This window comes from Chlorocebus sabaeus, chromosome 5, assembly GCF_047675955.1.
Source record: "Chlorocebus sabaeus isolate Y175 chromosome 5, mChlSab1.0.hap1, whole genome shotgun sequence".
Taxonomy (NCBI): domain Eukaryota; kingdom Metazoa; phylum Chordata; class Mammalia; order Primates; family Cercopithecidae; genus Chlorocebus; species Chlorocebus sabaeus.
The window spans coordinates 52,865,694-52,891,900 of record NC_132908.1 but is presented as its reverse complement, the minus strand read 5'-3'; the positions used below and the strand labels follow the sequence as shown (position 1 = coordinate 52,891,900).

Genomic DNA, 26,207 nt, shown 5'->3' with positions numbered 1-26,207 from the left:
AGCTCTGTGGGCGTGGGACCTTCTGGGCCAGGCATGGGATATAATCTCCTGGTGTGCCATTTGCTAAGACCCTTGGTAAAGTGCAGTATTAGGGTGGAAGTTATCCCATTTTCCTGGTGTTGTGTGTCTCAGTTTCCCTTGGCTAGGAAAAGGAATTCCCTTCCCCCTTGTGCTTCCCAGGTGAGGTGATGCCTTGCCCTGCTTCAGCTCTTGCTGGTTGGGCTGCACCCACTGACCAGCACCGACTGTCTGACATGCTCCAGTGAGACAAACCTGGTACCTCAGTTGAAAATGCAGAAATCACCCGTCTTCTGTGTCGCTCACCGCTGGGAGCTGGAGGCTGGAGCTGTTCCTATTCGGCCATTTTAGGCGCACTCTCTTTTTTCAAAAGGGATAATTTTATGCTCCAACTTTTCTGTTTATAATGAAGACAGTCAGGTAATCATGTTAAGTGTTTCATTTAAGAATATAAAATATCCCTATGTCAGTGAGTGGGGGAAAGGCATATTCTATTTTTTTAGCCAAATTGTCGCATCCTCTTCTTTTCCCCATGGCCTCTGCCAGGGGAAACTGGCTGCCTTGTATCATAACAGTAATGTCTATTAAATGCTTGCTGTGTACCAGGCACAGTACATCACCTGATTTAACTGGGTAAGGACGATTTGGACCCATTCCACAGATGGAGAAGATGAGGCCTAGGAAGGGGATAAATGACTTGCTCCATGTTGTACACACAGTAGGTGCTAGATTCTGGCACCAAAGAAAGCGCTTTGTCCACCTCCCCTTTCTTCTGTGGCTTTCTTCTCTTTACCTGTCCCAAAGGCTGTAATCTCTAATATGACCTTAAGAAAGAGAATGGAAGGGATTTATTGTTAAATATATAAATATAGATAATGCCACTTGAATAATGTCTTATGTTTCCTGGTTCCAATTTTTCTAATCAATACAATTTTTACTCTTCCCAGTTTTTTTTTCTTTTTTTGGGAGAGGTGGGGGGTGCAGACAGAGTCTTGCTCTCTTCTCAGGCTGAAGTGCAGTTGTGCAAACTCGGTTCACTGCAACCTTCGCCACCTGGGCTCAAGGGATGCTTGTGCCTCAGCCTCCTGAGTAGCTGGGATTACAGGTGCCTGTCACCATACCCGGCTAATTTTTGGTTTAGTAGAGACAGGGTTTCACCATATTGCCCAGGGTGTTCTCAAACTCCTGAGCTCAGGCAATCTGCCCACATCAGCCTCCCAAAGCACTGGGATTACAGGCATGAGCCACTGTGCCTGATCTTTCTTCTTTCTCTTCTTTCTTTCTTCATTTTTCATCCTTTCTCCTTCTCCTCTTCCTCCTTCCTCCTTCTCCTTCTCCCTTCCTCCTCCTCTTTCTTCTTCTCCTCCTCCTCTTTCCCCCCCCCCTCCACTCCCCTCACCTCCTCCATTCTCTTTTTCTCCCCTTCCCTCCCCTCCCTTCCTCTCCTCTCTCTGAGAGCTTTTCTCTGAAACACCTTGAGCTGCTTTTGCTCTTATACATGGCTTACAATGGTTTCCATCTTCCTGTGGGTCACAGGCTCACTGGTATTTAGTGAGCTATTTCTGAGCACTTGAAACTTGAAATGTGCTATTGCTCATTGTTCTATGAACTTTAGATGCAGAATTTTGTTTAAACCTCATAACTTCATTAGTGAGATACTTTCCTTCTTCACATTTTACAGATGAGAAAAATGAGCTTTAGGCTAAGTAATCTTCCCAAGGTCACACAGCTAGTCAGTGGCAGTGGGAGTCAAACCCAGGCACTCAAGTGCCAGAGCCCACATGCTTAACCCTGGGCCTTCTTCAAAAGACAAAACCTCATACCCCACTTAGCAAGTGGGACATTTCTATTTGGTGTTAAGAACGTGTGCCTCACCTGCATGGGGAGGGGTGGTGGTGCCTCCTGGTTGACTGGACACTCCTCTTCCCTCCTCAGGTCTTGGTGTGGTTCCCAGGGGGTGCCTTCAAGACTGGCTCAGCCTCCATCTTCGATGGGTCTGCTCTGGCTGCCTATGAGGACGTGCTGGTTGTGGTCATCCAGTACCGGCTGGGAATATTTGGCTTCTTCACGTGAGTCTCTCCAAATAATCGACACCCCAGATCCCCAAGGAGCAGCCGTGCAGTAGCCAGAGACAATGCTGAGCGACCTAAGAACGAGTGAACCTTGAATGCCAGGCTGTACATGGAGTTTGGGCTTTATCCAACACAGACTGAGGGGCCAGGATTACCTTTCTCAGAGTAGTGTACCAGGAATCTCACTCTGAAGCAGAGTGGAGGGTAAGCCAGGGGTGCCCAGCTGCAGATGGGGAGCCCCACTGGGAGGCATTGTCTTGATGCAGGCCATGGGGTCATTCAAACACAAAAGCAATAGCTAACATGTATATAACATGAGTGTATGACATGCTTATTGTCTGCCTGGCGCTGTCAATCTTCACAGCCATGTGGAGTGGGCACTATCATTATCCCCATTTTAGATGTGAGAACCATTGAGGCAAAGCAGGTTAAGTGACTTGCCCAGGGTCACCCAGATAATAAGTGACCACACTGTGAATCCTGTGCTCGAGGCTGAGATGGTAACCATTAAGGTATAATGCTTCTCAGGATAAACAGAGATGAAGAAACGGGGTCCAGGGCGGGAGCCACAGTAGAACGGACGTAAAATTGGCAGGGCTTGACTCTTGACCAGATGCAGGGTCCTGGGAGAGAGAAGGTGGAGTCAGAGCCAGCTCAGTGGTCATGGACAGTGGAGGGGATCAGGGGAAGGAGCAGTCTGGGGAACTGGAAAATGGAGGGGAGTAGAATGTGCCCCAGGATGACATGCATATATGGTGTGCACTGCATGCATGCTTTCAGTCTAGACATTTCTTTGGTTCTATGGCATTTCCACTTGTTTCATTTGTTCTCCCATTAATTCCATCCTGGAAAACATGCAATTGGCAGGGGCAGCAGCATTGGGGCGTGGGATCCCAAAACTGCAGCTTTCTAGCTCTTGGGCAAGGGGGTTTAACCTCTCTGTGCCTGAATTAAAGAGTTGATGTATCCATTGGTGTCCTGACAGCAGGCTCACAGGTTTAGTGGAAGGGAGTTGGCATGAGCTGTTACTGTGGAAAAAAGCACCCTCTGCCCAAACACTTCCCATCAGAGATGGAGCATGGGGTGGTGGGATAAACATCGCAGTCTCTCTCTAGCCCACCCTCATGGCACATAGCTGAGGCCTGGGTGATGCCATTCCTAGAGGTCAGCTTTTCAGGGGCAGGGCAGAGAAGGGTGGAGAAGACCCAAAGAAGCAAAGGGAGAAAAACCAGCACCACCTACCTCATAGGTGTGAGGGTTGTAGGGTTATTAGCCTTAAGGTCCTTCAAACAGTGTCCTGTACTTGCTGCAGCTGCTGTTATTGTGTTGTTTTGTTTTGAGACGGCGCTCTGTCTCCCAGGCTGGAGTGCAGTGACCTGATCTTGGGTCGCTGCAAGCTCCTCCTCCCAGGTTCATGCCATTCTCCTGCCTCAGCCTCCTGAATAGCTGGGACTGTAGGCACCTGCCACCACTCCCGGCTAATATTTTTGTTTTTTGTTTTTTTTTGTTTTTTGTTTTTTCAGTAGAGATGGAGTTTCACCATATTAACCAGGATGGTCTCGATCTCCTGACCTTGTGATCCACTCGCCTCGGCCTCCCAAAGTGATGGGATTACAGGCGTGAGCCACCGCGTCTGGCCTGTTATTGTTATTATGACTATTCTTAATTTAGTTTCATGGAAAATTCTGTGCCCAGGAAACCCTTGCTTTCTAATACAGACCAACTCTCAGGATTGGATTCATGGATTCCAGACCAGCCTGGGCAACATAGGATTCATGGACTGGGATTCACGGATTCTGAGGAGCCCATGAATACTTGAAATTGCACCTACAATATTGTATGTGCATTTCTTCTCGGGTGCATAGCTTTCATCAAATTCTCAAAGAAATCCAAATCCCAGCAAAGCATGAGAACTGAGCCCAGTTTCCCCAGCTCCTCCAGGCCTCTGACTCTCAGTCCCCTCCCCACTGATACCTGCCCACAGCCTCTGCTGAGAACTTCCAGGGCTGTGGGAAACACACCATGGCTAACAGAATTCTCACCCTGCCTCTTGTCCTCAGTACATGGGATCAGCATGCGCCGGGGAACTGGGCCTTCAAGGACCAGGTGGCTGCTCTGTCTTGGGTCCAGAAGAACATCGAGTTCTTTGGTGGGGACCCCAGCTCTGTGACCATCTTTGGCGAGTCCGCGGGAGCCATAAGTGTTTCGAGCCTTGTGAGTTCTCTGCTTTGTGATTTGAATGAATCTCAGTGCGGGAGGTTCCAAAAATGATGATGAATTATTAACATTTGATTGGTGCCTTCACATTGAGCAAACACTTCAATACACATTGTCTTCTTCAAGCCTCACACACACATTATGAGTTAGGGGCTCAGTCTCATTTCACAGACAAGACAGTGTCATTGGGAAAGTTTAAATAAATCACCTGAGGTCACAGAGTGAGTAATAATTTGAGGAAAAATCCCTTGTATTTGTAGAGGAGAAACCCTAGTATTCAATTACCAGAGTGGTAATTACTTGTTTAATAGGAAACTCAGCTAAGGCATTAAATGCCAAAAGATGCATATAAATATTTTATTTTAATTTAAACCATAAAATGTATATTCTCTCACCAACAGTTTGATACAGGGCCTTATGTTTGCAGAGTTGGTCTGCCGACTCGAGTTCCAACGTGGATTATCTTGCATAAACCACCCGCAAAATTCGCTGTCCTCAAATTGCAGTTTCTTTACAGTGGGTGCAAACTTAAAGATGCATGCAAAGCCGCCTGAATTTAGTGCATTTGGGATTTTTATACTTTTCCTGCAAATATTTTACTTCTTTCTTGTCTACACACAATTTGACAGCAATATATATATTATATATCTATATATCTCTCTATATAGATACATAGATATCTGTATAGTATATATATACATATACACACATACATGGATTTTTGTTTTGTTTTGTTTTGGGATGGAGTTTCACTCTTGTTGCCCAGACTGGAGTGCAATGGCGCAATCTAGGCTCACCACAACCTCCACCTCCTGGGTTCAAGCAATTCTCCTGCCTCAGACTCCTGAGTAGCTGGGATTACAGGCATGTGCCACCATGTCTGGCTAATTTTGTATTTTTAGTAGAGATGGGGTTTCTCCATGTTGGTCAGACTGGTCTCGACCTCCCGACCTCAGGTGATCCACCCGCCTTGTCTTCCCAAACTGCTGAGATTACAGGCATGAGCCACCGTGCCTGGTGACAGCAATATATTTTTTTGAGACAAGGTCTCACTCTGTTGCCCAGGCTGGCAAGCAATGGGTGATCATAGTTCATTGCAGACCAAACTCTGGTCACAAGCAATCGTCCTGCCTCAGCCTCCCAAGGAGCTAGGACTAAAGGCATGCGCCACCTCGCCCAGCTAATTTTTTTTTTTTAATTTTTTTAGAGATGAGGTCTAGCTATATTGGGCTGTATTGCCCAGGATGGTCTTGAACTTCTGGGCTCAAGTGATCCTCTTGTTTTGACTTCCCAAAGTGTTGGGATTATAGGCATGAGTCACTATGCCTGGCCTGATGCAATATTTTTTAGCCATCTTTTATCAAGAATTTTTTTCCAGACATAATTTGATTTTCTTTTTACACATACAGTTCATTTGTTCTCATGATATTTCATTGATTATGTAATTACAATAACAAGTGCAATTGACAAAACAGGTTTGGAAGCGAATAAACCTGATTCTTGCCAAGAAACTGGTGAGAAGAGAAATGTACAGAGGTGCTAGAAAATGGCCCACTGGCTCAGTGGTCAGAGTTTCCTTGGCATCTGTTGGCAAGTTAATTGCAGCAATCAGTGACATGGTAGTGAGTTAAGAAAACTTCTGCTGAATAGCACTTGACAATATCTGTGGTCTTTTTACATCTTCAAAATTACCTTCTAAGGTGGATTATATTAACCTAACGTTTCATATATTACAACAGCCTTTATTTCATGAGCAAAATTGGACCAGACCCTGTGTGAAGAGTTCTATGTTGATTACTTCCCCTGCTCCTCACAGCAGTTTTATGATACGGGCTCAATTTTTACTCCAGCTTTACAGGGGAGTGAACTGATACTTAGAAATATTAAGCAACTTGGCCGGGTGTGGTGGTTCATGCCTGTAATCCCAGCACTTTCGAAGGCCGAAGTGGGTGGATCAAGAGGTCAGGAGATTGAGACTATCCTGGCCAACATGGTGAAACCCCATCTCTACTAAAAATACAAAAATTAGCTGGGCATGGTGGCACGCCCCTGTAATCCCAGCTACTCTGGAGGCTGAGGCAGGAGAATTACTTGAACCTGGGTGTCAGAGGTTGCAGTGAGCTGAGATCGTGCCACTGCACTCCAGCCTGGCCACAGATTGAGACTCCATCTCAAAAAAAAAAAAAAAGATATATTAAGCAACTTCTCCGAGGTTACCTAGCTAGGAAGTGAAAGAGCTAGAAATCACATGCCTGAACATTTGACATCAAAGTCCATGAAGAACCAGGGGCTCAGAGAGGTTAAGTAAGTTGCCCACACATTCACAGGTAGTCCTTTAACCCCCAAACCAGGGCTTTTTTCCCCTCTAAGCTTAGAGCTTTTAAGGATGCTTCCTGGGAAGGTTTCTTTGAAGAGGGGTGAATGGTATGTGTGTCGCTGGGGAGTAAACTTTCCTGGGTCTTCTGTGTTCTCTCTCCAGATACTGTCTCCCATGGCCGAAGGCTTATTCCACAAAGCCGTCATGGAGAGTGGGGTGGCCATCATCCCTTACCTAAAGGCCCATGATTATGAGAAGAGTGAGGACGTATGTATACTGTTAACACCTTGCCGGCTTCCTCTCCTCAGTTAGCAGAGAATGTGTTCAGGCACCTTCTCACCATGTGTTTGACTTTCCTTAGTGACCATGCCCAAGGAACCTCATGCTGGCCCAAGGTGAACCTTGTTCCTCCATGAAAGGTCTAGTTCAACAGGAAATGGAACTAGCTACACAATGCCACACCACTGGTGTGAACAAGTGTGTGTGTATGCGTGTTATGGTTCTTACATCTTACCCGTGATTCTTTGCTTGTGATATATAACTCAGTGCCCTGTATCCTATACAGCTCTTCTGTGCCTACGCTACTCTGCTGGGAATGGATACCCAGGACATTGTGTTAAGAAAGATTCAGAGGCTGTTTCCAGCTCAGTGGGAAATAATGCTGTGACTGATTAGTGTTGTCTGGCTTGGGATTATAAGGGGCATCTATCACACAATATTTCTCATCTGTCTCTTGTCTTAATTATCTACTAGATCGAGAGGCTCTAATGACCAGGATCTCTCTGTCCTTCAGGCCCTCAACATAATACTTGGTATATATCAGGCAGCCATAAATGTTCTGAATGAATGAGTTAACGAATGAGCTGTTTCATTCAATGCACATTAATTAAGCACTGGGCTGTGGAGCCATCTCTTGAGTATTAATCATTTTTTGTGGTAAATTTTCTTAAACATCTTAGAGAAAGTAACAGTGTATACCAAGAGCAGTAACACAGAGTTATAAAGTTGAGGGTATAAAATACCCTCAATACACAGAAATACTGATTTTGGTAACATTCTCCATAAAACTATTTTCAGTTTGGGCATATATTTATTCATTTGACACGCATCACTGGGTGCCCACTATTTTCCCTGCTCTGTTAGAGCTTTGGGACTTATCAATGGAGAAAGCACATCCTAAACTTGAGGGCAATCTAATCTTTTTATCACCTATCCTTGGATAGGATTAAATCTTGGAATCCATGGATAGGTTTGGGAAGTGGTCCCACAATTGTGCCAGACTCCACATGCTTGCACGTTTTCCCAGGGAGAGGGTCTCTGACTTTGATTGGATTCTCAGAGTATCCATGACTCCCAGAAGATTGAGAACCATCACTTTCAGGGAGCGAGTTCTACAAATATGGAAGGTTCAGTGACAAGGAAAGCAGGTGTTCAGCAATGGGCCAGGCATGGAAGGTGGGGAACATCGAGCTTATAGGAGATTGGATGAGGAAGGAGTTTCTGGGGGGTGCAATGCCCTGAAAGGACATCGCGGAGGGAAGGTCTTGGGCATTAAAGAATGAGAAGGATTGGTATAGAGGCAGGAAAAAAGACAGGTAGGACATTCCAGGCTGTGTGTGGGCCTGGGGCTTGGGCAGGGCTGACAAGCTAAGAATCTGATCTGGAGCCCTGCCTCTACTGACAATGAAGGAGCTTGCAAAGCTGCTCCTCGCTCTTGGTGTTTCTGTCTTATTTAGCACCTTAAGATTGGGCTTCTAGACTCTGGAGGGGCCAAGTACCAATGCAGCTAAGCTCACAGGACTGATCTCTTTGGGACCATGAATCTTGATTCCATTCCACGGTCACAGACTGGCAAACTCCTATCCCCAGCTATGGTGTTCACTAAAGATGACAAGGAGAGCCAGGCAAGAGAGTGAGGGTGATGCAGTGGCAACCTATCCACCATGTGCACCTTCCATTACAGGGGCGTGGGGCTAGGCAGGGGTAGCAGGATGGACTCATGTATGGAGGACAAACCTGTGTCTGATTGGAGGACATTTTCCAGCTTCCATTTTCCTAGATGCTTCCAATATCATGCTCTAACCTGGTCCTTCTCTGCAAAATAGCTGCAGGTGGTTGCACATTTCTGTGGGAAGAATGCATCAGACTCTGAAGACCTGCTGAGGTGCCTGAGGACAAAATCCTCCAAGGAGCTGCTGACCCTCAGCCAGGTGAGGACAGAGGGGGCAGTTTTGGGGGGGGGCTTGTCCTTTGAATGGAGAGATTAACTAATCCTACCCCTCTGTTATTTATTTGGATTTGGAACATAGAAAAGAGGAGGATTGGGGATACTTGGTAACAGCTGAAAAAAAAAATAAGTAGGGGTATAGAACCCTTGTAGGTAATTTAAGAAAATTGTTGGGGCAGGGATGCAGCTTAGCCTGGAGAAGATTCAGCAAAGTACAAGGCTTGTCTCTAAGTCCCTGAAAACATCTCACTGGAGAGAGGGACCACACTTGTTACCCATGCTTCCAGAAGCTGAAGTCAAAATCAGGAGCTGGAAGTTCTATTAGGAAGTCATTTTAGTTCTGCATAACTGAAAACTTTTCAAGATCTCAGGTGTCTGGAAAATGACTGGGCTCCTTTAGAAGGTGGTGAGATGCCCACCTCTCCAGGTATTCAAGCAAAATCTAGCTGACCTCTGACAAACTTTCAGTCAGTGACAGTTAATTGAACCGGGTGATCTTTATGTCCCTTTCAATCTTGAGAGCCTTTGATGACGGTCTTTGAACGATCAAGATCATTATCTTTCAGATTTCAACATCTGCTAGTTATGTGGTATGTACTGAATGTCACTCTGAGCCATGCTGGACTCAGTGAAATGGATAATAAATCCTGGACCTGATGTAGTGTCAAACTCTTTCATGTGCTCCTTTCTACCCAAATCCCAAAACAGAAACCTAAGGAAACCATGATTAGGGCTGAGTGTTGCTTTGTGAGACCCAAAATATATCCAGGCATGTCCAAGACACAGTCGCTCAGGGAGACACTTGAGGAAGATGTTCACACCAACCCCTACAGTCCTGACCACTCCATCTACCACAATTTTTACCTTTGCATTTGGCCAGTAATTCTCAAACTTGAATATGCATTAGGATCACTTGGAGGACCAGCTACAAGAAGGTTCCTGGGCTACGCCCCCACCCCAGAGTTTCTTATTGAGGAGCCTGAAGTGGGCCTGAGAATGTGCATTTATAACAAGTTCCCAGATGATGCTGATGCTGCTGGTCTAGGAACCACACTTTGAGTATCTCTGGGCTAGGCTGTATTAGTCTCTTCTCATGCTGCTAATAAAGACATACCTGAGACTGGGTAATTTATAAAGGAAAGAGGTTTAATAAACTCACAGTTCCACGTGGCTGGAGAGGCCTCATAATCATGGTAGAGGCTGAAGGAAGAGCAAAGGCACATCTTACATGGTGGTGGGCAAAAAAAAAAAAAAAAAAAAAAAAAAAGCTTGTGCATGGGAGCTCACTTTATAAAACCATCAGATATCGTGAGATTTATTCACTGTCATGCAAATAGCATGGGAAAGACCTGCCCCATGATTCAATTACCTCTTACCAGGTCCCTCCCACAACATGTGGGAATTACGGGAGCTGTAATGTGAGATTTGGGTGGGGACACAGCCAAACCATGTCACAAGCCACTGTTTTTCTTGGTAGATATTATTATTATTCCCATTTAGCAGATGAGAAAATAAGGCACAGACAACTTTAGCCACCTTTCCCAAGTACATGGCAGAGCTGCCAGGGACTGATACATTGAGCGGGGCTTGTAGTGTTTGTTTTTACTTTTTAAGTGCAGTTAAACCAGTGCTAGACTGGGTTGGCTTTGCTTGGCCAGGATTTGGGACAGCAGATTTCGTAAACAGAAATAGTTGATGATTTTTTTTCCTTCCTTATTACAGAAAGTAAAGTCTTTCACTCAAGTGGTTGATGGTGCTTTCTTTCCTAATGAGCCTCTAGATCTATTGTCTCAGAAAGCATTTAAAGCAATTCCTTCCATCATCGGAGTCAATAACCATGAGTGTGGCTTCCTGCTGCCTATGGTAAGAATTCTGGTTGTCCATACTGCCACTCTCTCAAACCATGATGCAGCTCTTGGCTTCAACAGCTGGGCATTTCCACAGATGACAGCAGGTGTTGTAAATGCTGAAGTCCACTAGCCAAGCACACAGTGATCACCTTTCCTCTCTCTGAAAGAGTGCAAGTGAGGACAGGGCCAGTCACAACAAGTGTCTGCCTTCCTCCTCACGTGATGAGGTTTAGTGTGGAAGAAACAACTATATAAAAAGGAAAGGGGATGGGTCCATTTCGTCTTTGTTCAGACAATGTTATAAATGATCGTTTCCAAAAAATGCAGTTACCACTTCAGAGCGGACATTTAGATGGGTTTAAAAACTTCAGTCCTTTAAACTGTTCATGTCCAGCCTTGGTTCTGGCATTTGACATCCGAGAATGCTAAGGTTGTATAAGTTGCAAAATTGTTAAATCATTTTATTTATTCAGCAAGTATGTACTGAGCATTTATTAGAGGCTTATAAAGCATACAAGCTTTCTGGGAGCTTACACTCTGGTGGGGAGAGACAGATGAGACATGAGGTTGAGAAGACGATTTCAGAGAGTGATAGACGCTATGAAGGACACAAGTGGGGAGAGAATGTATCTTTAGGGAGGTTAACAGGTGGTCAGGAAAGGCTCTTCTAGGGAGAGATTGTTGAGCTGAGGCCCAGGTGCTGGGAAAGACCCCTGATTTTTTTGATTCCGTGGCTTAGCAAGACTCTATTCATTGGAAATAAACTTTTCATCTGTGGAAGAGTGGAGAGTTCAAATTCCTAATACTGTTGAAGCTCATTTATATAGATTGACCTCCTCATTTTAAGCTGAACAAAATAGGGTTAAAAAATAAAGAGGATCAGATTACAAAGCCAGTTGGTGGCTGTCTGGAACCAGAGTCCTGAGTTCATTGAGTTGTGAAAGCATGTTCTGCCATTATTAATTTGACCTCCAGGGCAATGTTTTGAAGTAGGACTAGGAATTTTTGTCCTCACTTTGCAGACGAGGCCACTGAATCACAGTTCATGGCTTAAGTAAGGCTTTTCAGTGATTTTTGGGTGTGTGTTAGAAAGAAGAAGGCAGGTGCTAGTGATGACAACCACCACTGTAACTACTGTAACCAGTTCCCCAGTAACTTCCAGTGCCAAGCACAGGCCATCCAAGCAACAACTTGAAAACAGGCATGATTTTCCCTATTTTAAAGAAACTGAGGATCAGAGCAGCTAAAGCAGCTTTCCTACATCTCCCGGCTAGTAAGGAGACAGTGGTGTATAATTTTCATGTGTTTAGGCTCTGCCTTTTAAATTAAATTAAATTTAATTTTTGAGTCGGAGTCTTCCTCTGTTGCCGAGGCTGGAGTGCAGTGGTGTGATCTTGGCTCACTGCAACTTCCACCTCCTGTCTTCAAGGGATTCTCCTGCCTCAGCCTACTGAGTAGCTGGATAACAGGCACCTACCACCACGCCCAGCTAATTTTTTTTTTTTTGGTATTTTCAGTAGAGACCGGGTTTCACCATGTTGGCCAGGTTGGTTTCCAACTCCTGACCTCAGCACTTTGGGAGACCACCTGTTTCAGCCTCCCAAAGTGCTGGGATTACAGGCATGGGGTGGTGCCCAGCCTAGGCACTGCCTTTAAATGCTGAATTCTCTGCTTACCTGCTGTGTGATATTAGGGGAGTTGCCCACCCTCTCTGAGCTTCCCCTACTTCATTTGTGAAATAGGGCTAATCTTAGCACCTGCATCACAGGTATACATCAAGCAACCTGGCATACTGTCAGTGCTCAGTAAATGCTAGATATTGGAGTTATTCAAGTAACAGAAGTTACAGAGCTGAAAAGCCTGTGTGGGTGCTCAAATTCCATGTGAATTTGCCTTTAAACCCATTGCTAGCTGTTAGAGACCACAGGAAATCCCTGAGAAACAAATTCCAGCTCCTTAATGTACAGAGAAGGTTTTTGTAGGTAAAATATGCTTGTGGGTAATTTAAATGACTTGAGGGTTCCCTGAGATTCTAGGAGACAGGTACGGCCCTAGTATTCATTTAAGTATTCGCCATAGTGATTCATTACCCCAAGATTTTCAACAGAAAACATACCAAGAAAATTCATTTGCCACGTGGATAGTGTTTCTGACGCCTCACGTTTTAAAGCTGTGATTTTGCCAGAAAATGGTAATGTAACAAATAATCACATGAAGTGCTTACTACGTACCAGGTACCATTGTAAGAGCTTTACAATTATCAACTCGCTCAGTTCTCATCACCAACCTCGCAGGAGGTACTTGTTGCAAACTCCACCTTACAGATCAGAAGCCTGAGGCAGGAAGAGTTGAGTCCCTTGCCAAGTTTTCAGCTGGTGAGGGCAGTGCAGGGAGCCTGTGTTTTCAGCCACCAGCCTCACCGCCACTGCCTGACCTCCCACTGTGGCTTCTCAGAGGCCCCACCCACAAAGGTCTTGAGAAGGAGAACAACAAACACCAGTTTGGAAATTTTCTGGCTTCTCTTTGAACTTGATGTCCAAGCCAAGTTGGGGCCTCTTAGGCAGTCAGGGCTGCCATAATAAAATACTGTAGATTGGGAGGCTTAAACCACAGACATTTATGTTCTCACAGTTCTAGGGGCTGGAAGTCCAAGATTAAGGTGCTGATATCGCTTTGTGTGTCTAAACTTTCTTTTCTCATAAGGACATCAGCCAGATTGGATTAGGGCCCATTCTAACAGCTGCATTTTAACATAATCACCCCTTTAAAAGTACTATCTCCAAATAGTTGCATTCTGAAGTGCAGGGGGTTAAGGCTTCAATGTGTGAATTTTGAGGGGGCCACAATTTAGCCCATAATGGGAGCCTTCTCACAAGGTGACCACTCAGGCCCCACAAGGCTGCAGGTGGAATGACAGGGAACAGCTGCCTTTTATCAAAAGTGAGAAGAAATTAACTATCTGACCAGGACACTGAGGCCACTTCCACACGTGGCTGCCTGGGCTTCAGGGCTCCTTATCCAGCTTCCCCTGTGAAAGTCGGCTGCCCATGGCCTCAGGTAGATGGGTTTACCTTCTGATGTTTGGATGGCTTACAGAGGGCACCGCTTCTCTCCACAGAAGGAGGCTCCTGAGATCCTCAGTGGCTCCAACAAGTCCCTTGCCCTCCATCTGATACAAAACATCCTGGTAAGTAATTTGGGAGGCTGCATTACTCCAGAGACACATGCACTTAACAGATAGCCCTGGGTCACACTCAGGGGGAGAGGCCAGGGGCACAGACACTCCTCACTCACTCAGTCATTCAATAGACCTTTCCTAAGCACAGGTGTATTAGTCCACTCTTGCACTGCTATTAAGAAATACCTGAGACTGGATAATTTATAAAGAAAAGAGGCTTAATTAGCTTATGGTGCTGCAGGCTGTACAGGAAGCATGATGCTGGCATTTACTCAGCTTCTCGGGAGGCCTCAGGAAACTTACAATCTTGGTGGAAGGCGAAGGGGAAGAAGGCACGTCTTACATGGTTAGAGCAGGAGGAAGGAGAGAGGGATGAGGTGCCACACACTTTTAAATAACCAAATCTCGTGCGAGCTGTATCATGAGAACAGCACCAAAGGGATGGTGCTAACCATTCATGAGAAACTGCCCCTATGATCCAATCATCTCCCATCAGTCTCCAAAATTAGGGATTACAATTCAACATGAGATTTGGTGGGGGACACAGGTCCAAACTATGTCAATAGGCCCATAAACCCAATCCACAATCCCTGACCTGGAAGAGCTCCAAAAACCCAGAGGGTTTTTGTAACCCACCCAGGAGCAGAACTGGACCTCAACTGATTTGTGGCTATCAGTCATTTTCGTTCCCACACATTTATTCATGTTATTTATGCCACTCTTCATATGTTTCTCTGTGGATGCATTAATGTGGGTTTTTGGGTTTTGCCCCCACCCCGAGCCTGTGTCATAACATGCAGCATGGGTGCTACATTATCTACCTACAGTCTGAAAAGCTCTGAATGCTGAAACACACACAGGACTAGGGACCTGTATTCACCACACACCAGCCAGGCATCAGGCCAGGCTCTGGCAAGACCAGTCATTTACTCATTCATTCACTCATTTATTGTTCCATCACTCATTCATTCATTCACTGCACAAACTTAGCAGTATCTGGTCTTACTCTAGACACTAGGATATAGAGATGGATTGTTTTCCTTCCTTTCTTTTCTCCTTTTTCCATCTTTCTCTTTTTCCATAAACGTTTATTCAGTGTGGACTCAGTGCCAATATTCATTTTGTTCACTTGTCCATGGAACACACATTTAGTGAGAGTCCACATGCCCCTGCACTTCCCTGGGCACTGGGGTGCAATATGGGGTGGACGGAGACGACAAGACACTTCAATACAGTACACACGAAGCACAGCAATGTCCAAGGCTCTGTGGTGCACACAGAAGGGGACAGGCAGCTGTCTTGGGGAGAAGGGTTATGGAAGATTAATGGAGCTTGTCTGGTGATGGAATGGGTGGGTGGAGAAACTGGGAAGAACCAAGAGTACCAGCTGGAGCAGAGGGTGTGAAGAGATCAGCTGAGGGTTGGCTGCAGCAGGAGAGAATGCTTTCAGCTGTTGTAAGCTATGTAATGAGTATACACTTTGTCCTAAAGACTGAGAACAGAAGGAAGAAGGACATGATTGGATTTCTATTTCAGGAAAAGCCCTCTGAAACTGGGCACGGTGGCTCACACCTGTAATCCCAACACTTTGGGAGGCCAAGGCAGGAGGATTGTTTGAGCCCAGAAGTTCAAGAATAGCCTAGGCTACACAGGGAGACCTTGTCTCTACAAAAAGTAAAAACAATTAGGCAGGCCTGGTGGTATTTGTGGTGCCAGCTACTTGGAAGGCCAAGCAGGAGGATTGTTGAGCCTGGGAGTTTGAGGCTGCAGGATCTCACCACTATACTCTAGCTGGGGCAACAGAGTGAGAGACTCTGTCTCAAAAAGAAAAAAAAAAAAAAAAAAAGAAGAAGGAAAACAGAAAGAAACACTACAGGCAGAGATCCCTCAGGCCCCCCGGTGGAGGGATGTTTGACGAGTTGCAGCTGTCTGATGATGAATTGGGACTAAGGTTTGAGAGATATTGATGTTATAAATCATACAGTGGAATTCTCAGGTGGACTGGAGATGGCCTCATGGAGAAGATGCTCATTGATCTGATCCTTAGGGGAGGGAACAACTGAGCAGAAGGACATTTCAAGTAGAGTGGGAAGTAGGTTGTGTGGGAAAGTGCAAGAGGAATGGAAGGGCATGTGTTTCTCCTAGGCACGGTAGCATGCTAGGGGCTACTTTTTAAACAGTAAGTAGTTCTCTGATGCAGAAGGCATAGCCTTACCCCAGAACCCTAGGACTTTGCACTCTGACTGTCCTATGGGGACTCACCTGAGACTCCACACAGCATCTATACCCACCTTGGACACCTCCAGCACCATGGGTTCTGCTGGTTATATGAAAGAGGCCAGGCCCTTACGCCATAGACTGGACCTACTGCAGAGGCCTCCCTTGCTCTGGCCTGATTAAAAACCACCAGCCTCCTGAGGACCCGATAAACGAGTCTGAGCAGCATTCTCCAATGTGGTGTACACTGCCTCACCTCCAAATTCCAAAGAAACCCATCAAGGGCTGTGGCTGCTGTCTTAGTGGTACGGGTTTGAGCTGCAACACCTTTCCAGCATTTCCTAGAGCACCAGATCCCTGAATCTTCATGGAATTTACCATGCACTCTTTGCCATTAGTGCCTGCGGGAAGTTGAGAGGGAGAAGCCTGGGAGGCAGGCTGTTGCCAGGTCAGAGAAGCATCAAATGTCCTATTAAGGCACTCAGCAATGGGGCCTGGGGGAACCAACAGGACTGAATACCTGCTCTGGGCCAAGCAGCATACTTCTCTCTTCACATCTCATATAATCATCTACATCCCTACAGATGAGGAAACTGAGGCTCCAAGAGACCAACTAGCTTAGGTAAGATAATAGCTAAGGGCTGGAGGCAGTGCTGGTACCAGGAGCAGGGCTGATTTCATGGATGTTCTGCCTGTGTAGTCACAGAGGACCCTGTTGCTCAGAAGGGTCCTACATTTGGTTTAATGCTCCGTTGTCACCATCTTGAAATTCTTAATGATTTTTTTAACAAGGAGTTTATGTTTTTACTTTGCACTGAGCTCCACAGATGATGCAGCCAGTTTTGCCCAGGAGTGACTCATTCTGAGACATGAGAGAGAGAGGCCTGTGGTCAGGAGCATGGGATTTGGATGCAAATAGACTTGTGAAAGAATCATGGTTCTTCCAGTTGGGCCCAACCACTTCACCTCTCTAAGCCTCAGTTTCTTAATCTGTGAAACGGGGCTAGTTTTGATACTTGCATCTTAGGGTTGCTGTGTGGATTAAATAAAGCAATGTGGGTAAAGCATTCAGAATCATACCTGCACAGGTGAGTGTTTAACGTGTTGGCCACTGTGGTTGATCTGGATCGACTAAGATTTTTTTTACAGCACATCCCGCCTCAGTATTTGCACCTTGTGGCTAAAGAATACTTCCATGACAAGCATTCCCTGACTGAAATCCGAGACAGTCTTCTGGACTTGCTTGGAGATGTGTTCTTTGTGGTCCCTGCACTGATCACAGCTCGATATCACCGAGGTGAGTCTCTGAGCACCCCCCTCCAGGACCACAGCCCAGCGAGGCTGGTGGCCACGGTGATCCATGTTGTCTACTGACTGGCTGCCTCCTCTGCCTCTGTTCCTTCACAGAGAGGGTGTCTGTGTCTGGATGGGAACATGCCATGGGTACCTGTGTCATTCACCTGCCTTTCAGAGTTTGGGAATGTTGATCAGTTGTTTCTGTTTCTTCCCCTTCTTCAGGACCATGTAGAAAATTCTCATCTCCCTATAATTTTCTGGGCGCTGTCCCCCGGGATTTTTTCTTTCTAGAAATGTCTTCCCCAACATCTTAGCCATACATAGTAATGGAACAAACATTTTAGCTATAAGGAGTAATGGATTCCTAAAGTAATAGACTTTAATTCAACTATTTTAAAGGCAGAATGGTATTAAGTACATTCATCTTGTTGTACAACCATCACCGCTATACATCTTCAGAATGTTTTTATCATCCCAAACTGAAAATCAGTACCTATTAAAAATAACTCCCCACTCCTCTTTTCCCCAGACCCCAATAACCACCATTCTACTTTCTGTCTCTATGATTGACGTTTTAGTTACTTTAGTGACTTTAGTTACTCAATGTAAATGGAATCATTCAATATTTGTCCTTTTGTTTGGCTTATTTCACATAGCATAAGGTCTCAGGATTCCTATATGCTGTACTATACATCAGAATTTCCTCCTTTTTTAAGGCTGAATAATGTTCCATTGTATGTATGTATCACATTTTGGTTATCCATTTATTCATTAATGGACATTTGCGTTGTTTCCACCTTTCAGCTATTGTGCAATGAACAATTGGTTATTGGCTACAATTGGCTATTGACTGTAATGCTGCAATTAATATAGTTGTAGAAATATCTGTTCAAGTCCCTGTTTTCAGTTATCTGGGGTATATGGCAGAGGTAGAATTGCTGGATCATATGTAATTCTAAGTTTAATTTTTTTGAAGAACTGTCATGTTGCTTTCCACTGTGTCTGAACCATTTTACATTCCTACCAGCAATGCACAAGGGTTACAATTTCTCGACATCTTGACCAACATTTGTTATTTTCTGTTGTTGTTTTTAAAATAATGACTATTCTAATGGGTTTGAAGTAGTATCTCATTATGGTTTTCATTTGCATTTTCCCAATTATTAGAGATGTTGAGCATCTTTTCATGTGCTTATTGGATGTTTGTATATATGTTTTTAGAGAAACGTCTGTTTAAGACCCTTGCCCATTTTTGAATTGAATTGTTTTTTGTTGTTGGGTTTTAAGAGTTCCATATATATATATGTTCCATATATATATATATATATATATAGTAGAAATTAATCCCTTATGAGATATTATGAGATATACGACATGCAAACATTTTCTCCCATTCTGTGGGTTGCCTTCTTACTCTGTTGATAATGCACCAAAGTTGCACAGTAGTTTTTAATTTTGATGAAATATAATTCATCCACTTTTATTGTTGATTGTGCTTTTGGTGTCATATCTAGGAATCCACGGCGAAATTCAAGGGTGTGGAAATTAACCACTATATTTTCATATAAAGGTTTACAGTTTTAGTTTTAAATATAGGTCTTTGATCCATTTTGAGTTAGTTTTTCTATATAGTATGAGGGAAGAATCTACCTTTATTCTTTTGCATGTGTTATATACTAGGGTGGCTATAATTTTTTTAAAAAAGAAAAGGAATAAGAACAAGTGTGAAGGGTATAGAGAAACCAAAACTCTCATACACGGCTGTTGGAAACATAAAACAGTGCAGCCCCTGTGGAAAAATGTTGTGGCTGTTGCTCAAAAAGTTAAACATAGTTTCCATATAACCTAGCAAATCCAGTCCTAGGGGTATACTCAAGATAACTGAAAACTGATATTCATACAAAAATTGTATGTGAATGTTCATAGCACCCTTGTTCATTATAGGCCAAAATGGTAACAACCCAAGTGTTCATCAACTGATGAATCAATAAACAAAATTCAGTACATACTTACAATGGACTATCAGTTTGCCATAAAAAGAAATGAAATACGAATGCATGCTACAACACAGATGAGCCTTGTAAACATTATGCTAATTGTAAGAAGTCAGGCACAAAGGGCCACATGTTGTATAATCTCACTTATACGAAATGTTCAGATTAGGCAAATCCATAGGGACAGAAAGTAGAACTGTGTAGTGACTGCGAAATGGGTCTGAGGTTTCTGTTTGGGGTGATGAAAATGTTCTGGACCTAAATAGTGGTGATAGTTGCACAACATCCTAAATGTACTAAAAACCGCTGAATTATATACTTTCAAATAGTTGAAGTGGCAGATTTCACTTACGTACATTTTGTCTTAAAAATATTGTTAGGAAAATGAGAAGGCAGACCACAGACTGGGAGAAAATGTTCATAATACAATTATTTCACAAAATCATCATATCCAGATAGAAGAACCCTTACAATTCAGTAATGAAAAGAAAGTATTTTCCAAGAGAGGGTTAAAGACTTGAACTTTGAGAGAAAGTCCCAACGAGGTAGATCTTGGTTGAATATGGAGGACGTTTTTTGAGAAGTAGAACTACTGCCTTCTCAGACGTGAGCTCTTCATCACCAGGGATATAAACACTGCTGTAACAGGAAATTCCAGCCTCAGATGAGGAAGGGGGAAGTGAGGCTGGCTTAGGTAGCCTCTTGTCTCTGAGCTGTCCCACCCCTCGGTCTATACATCCAAGACTAGATAGATGGGGTCACAGAGCCAGCCCCCTGCTCCACGCTGCATGCATGCCTGACCTTCCCTGACCTTTGTTCAGATGCTGGTGCACCTGTCTACTTCTATGAGTTTCGGCACCGGCCCCAGTGCTTTGAAGACACGAAGCCAGCTTTTGTCAAAGCCGACCACGCTGATGAAGTCCGCTTTGTGTTCGGTGGTGCCTTCCTGAAGGGTGACATTGTTATGTTCGGTAAGGGACTAGCCACTCCCCACAGTTCACATGAAGCCCCCTGCTTACCCTACCACTATGCAAGAGCCCGGAGGACTTCGGGGTTGGCATTTAATCACCTCTGTGGTTTACAGGCGGATGCAACCTTTCTCTGGAAAATGCCCTCACTTCCATTTTTAGAAGCCAAGATGAAAAAGAACCGTGACAGTTGCTTGATGAGGGTTTCTCTTCGTACTGAAACCTACAGGTGTGGCCACTTCAGAGTGCTCAAGCAATCTAAATAATTTAAAAAAATATATATATTAGAACCATTTTCTTCCTTTTCTTTGACTACGGGTCTTACCCTCCCTCCCCTTTCCAGAAATCCCATGAGGCCACAATCTGAGGCTTTAAGAGGCAAGGACCATGTTTTACATAATTCCAGCTCCAAGTGGTCTGCACCCCGATGAGCTCATGTAAAGGCTTGTGAACTGTTACTTGTGATATTAGCTCATTTATTCTTAAATTTATGACATATTTGGTGCCTAAAATAAGCCAATCAGATGGGTTATCAATAGAAAAAATTTGCAGGGAAAAATACACACAGGAGCTATCACTAAACTATTTGGTTGGAAACATTACACAATGCAGGCTCTTAACTTATTCACACTGGCCTCCTGACAAAGAGGACGGAACATTCCATATAGAGTGTGTTTGTGCACTGTGGTTTATTCATTATTTCAGTTTTTCATCCTCATCTTACAACACAGATAATAAAGAACTTCCTCCTAGGTTGTCATAAGGACTAAATAAAATAGGCCCCATAAAGTAAGAGTGAATAGCCAATAAATGTCACTGTTAATTCTCAGCAACCATTCCTGAGCCCATACTATGTAATGGCACAGGGACTCCCTAAACTGGAAAAAGTGAACAACATATGTATCAAAAGGTGAAATTCCTTGATGTCTAAACAGCTCCTAAAATTCGTAAGAAAAGAATAACCTAATTGAAAACTGGGTAACAGATACAGACAGTTCTTGGAAAAGAAAACACAAGTGCCTTGTAAACATATGAACATCCACTTAACCTCCCTCATAACAAGAAAACTGCAGACCTTCCTTAGCAAGGAATTATTCTTCATCAGTCAAGGTTGAAAAAAACAAAACACTTAAAATAATGTATTCTAGCAGGTGTGAAAAACAATTTTATACATTAATAGAGAAATCTATCAACATTTAAATGCATGTAAGGCGGGGCATGGTGGCTCACACCTGTAATCCCAGCACTTTGGGAGTCTGAAGCGGGAGGATTACTTGAGTCCAGCAGTTCCAGAACATTTTGGGCAACATAGTAATACCCCCTCTCTACAAAAAAAAAAAATAATAATAATAATAATAATAAACGCAATTAGCCAGGCATGGTGGCACACACCTGTAGTCCCAGCTACTCAGGAGGCTGAGGTGGGAGGATCACTTGAGCCCAAGAGTTTGAGGTTACAGTGAGCTATGATCATGGCCCTGAACTCTAGTCTGGGCAACAGAGTGAGACTCCTGTCTCAAAAATTGTTTTTATTTTATAAAATAAAAAAATGCATGTAGTCTTAGCCAGGTGTGGTGGCTCATGCCTATAATGCCATCACTTTGGGAGGCTGAGGCAGGAAGAATTGCTTGAGCCCAGGAGTTGGAAGCTGCAGTGAGCTATGATGGTGCCACTGCACTCCAGTCTGGGTGACAGAGTGTGACTCCATCTTTATAAAAATAAACAACGTAGATTAAAACTCATGTAGTTTTTAGCCTGTCAATTCTACTTCTAGAGTTTTTGTGTAAGTATACCTCCACATGTGCAAAATATATATGCACACTAAAATACTGCTTTTACCAGCAAAAGATCAGAAACACGACACATACATTATATATTTATATACAATTGCATGTAAATATGTATTTACATATTACATGTTCATAGAACAACAAATGGCAGTTTGATAAATGACAAGTCCTATATATGAGATCGATTTTAATAAAAAGAGCAATATGTAGAATACGTGTCCAGTCTCCTGCCAGATGTGTAGAAAGGCGTCTGTTTACACCCTGGAACCTGCAGAGCCTGTCTTTGGGAAGGTGCCTCTGAGGCTTGTCACTGAGTGTCTGCAGGGAAGAGATGAAAGGGAAACATTTTCATTGGATATTAGATGCTCTTTCTGCATTTTGGATTTTCTACTTTTTAAATAAAGAAATACAAAAATTAATTGTAAAAATGTGTGTTCAAGGACAGAGGCAGAGGAAGAGAGAGAAAGAAAAGAGAGGAAAGAGAGAAGCAAGAGAGAGGGAAGACAGGGAGAGAAGGAACAGACAGACGGAAGAAAGACAGAAGGGAGAGAGAGAGGGAGAGAGAAGAAAGAGAGAGGGAAGAAAGAGAGAGGGGAGAGAGAGAAGAAAAAGAGGGAAGAGAGATGGAAGACAGAGATGGGGAGAGAGAAGGAAGAGAGGATGGAGAGAAGGAAGAGAGAGAGAGGGGAAAACAGAGACAGAGAGAGGGAGCAAGCTGGTCTGCGTCCCCAGGGAACCTGCAGCATCATGGGACTGGCTGCAGGAACATGGGGTGGACAGGGAAGATGTGTGTTCAGCTTCCACCATTCGGAAGCCACAATTCCTTGGGCAGGTGCCCATTGCTCCGAGCTTTAGTATCTACTTGTGCAAAATGGGTAGAGTGACTTGGTAGGCTTGTAAGGTTCCAGTGGGAGGAGGGGTGTGAAAGGGATTCATCAAATACAAGGCACCCCGGACTTTCCCAGCCTCACCGAGAGCAGCAGCATTTTGTAATTATCTCCTTCAGAAGGAGCCACGGAGGAGGAGAAGTTGCTGAGCCGCAAGATGATGAAATACTGGGCTACCTTTGCTCGAACCGGGTATGTAAACTTCCCAGTCTCCCCCATGCCAAGGTCTGGGGTGTGAGGAGGAAAATCTCACCCCTGTTTCTGCTCTCCCTTCCAGGAATCCCAATGGGGACAACCTGCCTCTGTGGCCAGCCTATAATCTGACCGAGCAGTACCTGCAGCTGGACTTGAACATGAGCCTCGGACAGAGACTCAAAGAACCGCGGGTGGAGTTTTGGACCAGCACCATCCCCCTGATCCTGTCTGCCTCCGACACGCTCCATAGTCCTCTTTCCTTCTTAATTTTCCTCTCTCTCCTCCAGCCTTTCTTTTTCTCTTGTGTTCCTTGGGAAGTTATCTTTCCGTGATTTTGGTTTCCCTTCTCCTCCTACAATTTTTCCCCGCAGTCATTAGCTTCTTTCCAAGTTCAGCTGCTTTCTATGGGGATCTTTGCAGAACAAGCTGCTTTTGCTGATATTTTACGGACTTAGGAATGATCCTTATGGAATTCTTTTCAACATCAAAAAGTGCAATTTGTCTTGGAAGACAACACATTTTCTTCAATAAATTTGGAAAAGAACTGACCTATTAGTTGTCATAATAATGATTTTATAACTCATATGAAATAAAATCAGAATGTAAAATATGGATAAGGGGGCAGAATTTAATTCTGTGCTGATAACACTCCCCCTGCCCCTAGCACCCACTTTCTATCAAAGAAGATGTCTGTGAATGTTACCCAAAATGTGAGTCCACCACCCCAACCCATCGCGGCTTCAGCCACAAGCCAAATATGGATGTCTTGTACATCGTGGGTTTGAGCTGGGTCTCTTCTGTGGCTCAGAGAGACGTGTGGGTGATGGGGTATCCTCAGCCATGGAAAGCTGATGTCATCCAAAATAAAAAAACCTAGAAGTCAAATTCTAGGCATCAAGGGTCAGATCAGCAGTGTCAAGAAGAAATGAAGCTTCTGTGATGGGGTTGAGATGAATCTATCATTCAATAAATCCACACTGGCTGGGTGCAGTGGCTCATGGCTATAATCCCAGCACTTTGGGAGGCTGAGGTAGGTGGATCACTTAAGGTCAGGAGTTCAAGACCAGCTTGGCCAACACGGTGAAACCCCATCTCTACTAAATAATACAAATATTAGCTAGGCGTGGTGGTCTGTGCCTATAGTCCCAGCTACTTGGGAGGCTAAGGTGGGAGAATCACTTGAACCTGGGAGGTGGAGGCTGCAGTGAGCCGAGGCCGTACCACTGCACTCCAGACAGGGTGACAGAGCAAGAATCCTTAATAAAAAAAAAAATAAGATAATAATAATAATAAATAAATAAATAAATCTACACTGAGCGTCTGATATATACCAGGCGTATCCTCACCGGGGATACAGCAGTGAACAAAACCTGGCTGCTACCCAAGAGTGGGCAAACAGACATTAAGCAAACATTCACACAAGTGGATATCTCATACTGTAACTTTGATAGGTGTTACTCAGGAGAATAAGGTGTTTTCAAGAAAGTGTAACAGAGGCAACCTAAGTGAGATTAAAGTCTTAGGAGGCTCTCTCTGGAGAAATAGCATTTACATTAAGAAAGGACAAATCAAAATTAGTCACAGGGTAGGGAGAATGTTAAATACCATCATTCAAAGGATGCACTCTTACTTTGTATAGTCACATAATCCATATTATATCCATATAATTCACCAGGGTCATTATTTTTTCTTCATGATTGCTTCAAGATTACATAAGATGCATAGAATAGGAGGGTTTCTGAGATGCCAGTAACTCATCTGGGTGAAAGATCTCCAACTCAGAGCCTGAATCTGACCCCCTGAAGTGTTTTGTTTGGCCCACACAGTGTTAAATATGTTTTGGAATTTGTTGCCAGCAAATTTTAAATTAGGGAAATTTCACATTAAATGCCATTTTTCCAGCTTCTCCAGGAAACAACAATAACAAGAAAACCCAGAAGATACTATTACAGAGCTGCATTCGCACATTATAACCAGCACTTCTGGAGGTCCATGCAACACCTTTTATGCAAATTACAAGGTGCCCCTTCCTCAAAACCTTCTACAGACATCTTCAGAAACTGCCATGGATAAATATCTGCATCTATGATGCAAATGACACCTTCTGTAAAGTGTTATCCTTCTGCAGTGCACTCCCTGTGCAACCGTCCTTAGCAAAGATAGAGTAATCTGCAGGAACTGAGTGATGGCTGCCCCCTTTACAGAGGCATAAGTTTTCCACTTTCCCCAGTCTGCACCATTCCACTTTGTGCTGTGCCTGGTCCATTTTACTCACTGATATTACCCAACCTCTGAAGGTGTTGAAATTTGGACTCTTGACCTCTCATTTCATAGTGAACCTCAGAGAGGTGAAAGGATTCACCCAAGATCACTCAGCAAGTATGCAGTGTCAGCAAGTTAGCAGTAAGTCAAAACTAGGCCTTAAGGCTCTTGTCACTTCAGAGCAGGACTCTTACTGCCATGCAGTTACCTCTCTCACCAGATGGTCCAAGGCGTTCTCTGGATTAGGTGGTTGTGGGAGGGGTGGATCAGAGATGCTCTGGGCCACTTTATGGCTCTAGGCCACATGAAAGCAAGCTGGAAACTGAATTGCCTCTGCAGCTGCAGAAGACTAATTTCTATATTGATATTTGGAAAAACTAACAGCTAGAAAACACCACTCAACTCATTTTTAAAAATATGATCATATTAAATGACATTACACGCATCATTTATATATTGCTCGCAGTGCCAGCATCCTCAAATACAGTTCTAATTTTGGTAGATATCTTGCTAGGGGGAGCACATTTCTAAGTTATCCAGATATAGGGCCCTCTTTCCTTCTCTTTCTGTCCACATGCAATCAGATGCTTTGTGGAATTAAAGTTGACATTTATTTAAGTGCCACTTGGTGTCTTTTTTTTCCCCTTTAATTTAGAGTTTTCTATCTGGGGTGTAAGTAAAAGAATCACTTGGAGGGCTTTTCCAAAATACCAATGGCC

At 44.0% G+C, this 26,207-nt stretch overlaps 1 protein-coding gene across 3 annotated transcripts in view; it reads left to right on the top strand.

Annotated features, from left to right (window-relative positions):
- Nucleotides 1-23,836, top strand: part of LOC103233017 (carboxylesterase 5A) — a 126,233-nt gene extending 102,397 nt beyond the window's left edge. For 2 of the 3 annotated variants that reach the window (XM_073015391.1, XM_073015392.1), the window contains 10 exons: nt 1,954-2,087; nt 4,151-4,304; nt 6,787-6,891; nt 8,730-8,834; nt 10,574-10,714; nt 13,820-13,888; nt 17,246-17,393; nt 20,208-20,357; nt 23,151-23,223; nt 23,309-23,836. In XM_073015391.1, coding sequence (XP_072871492.1) covers nt 1,954-2,087; nt 4,151-4,304; nt 6,787-6,891; nt 8,730-8,834; nt 10,574-10,714; nt 13,820-13,888; nt 17,246-17,393; nt 20,208-20,357; nt 23,151-23,223; nt 23,309-23,558 — 1,329 coding nt within the window. In that variant the 3' untranslated portion in view covers nt 23,559-23,836. The remainder of the gene's footprint in view (nt 1-1,953; nt 2,088-4,150; nt 4,305-6,786; nt 6,892-8,729; nt 8,835-10,573; nt 10,715-13,819; nt 13,889-17,245; nt 17,394-20,207; nt 20,358-23,150; nt 23,224-23,308) is intronic. The other variant, XM_038008469.2, reaches the window with a different exon arrangement.
- The last annotated feature ends 2,371 nt before the right edge of the window (nt 23,837-26,207 follow it).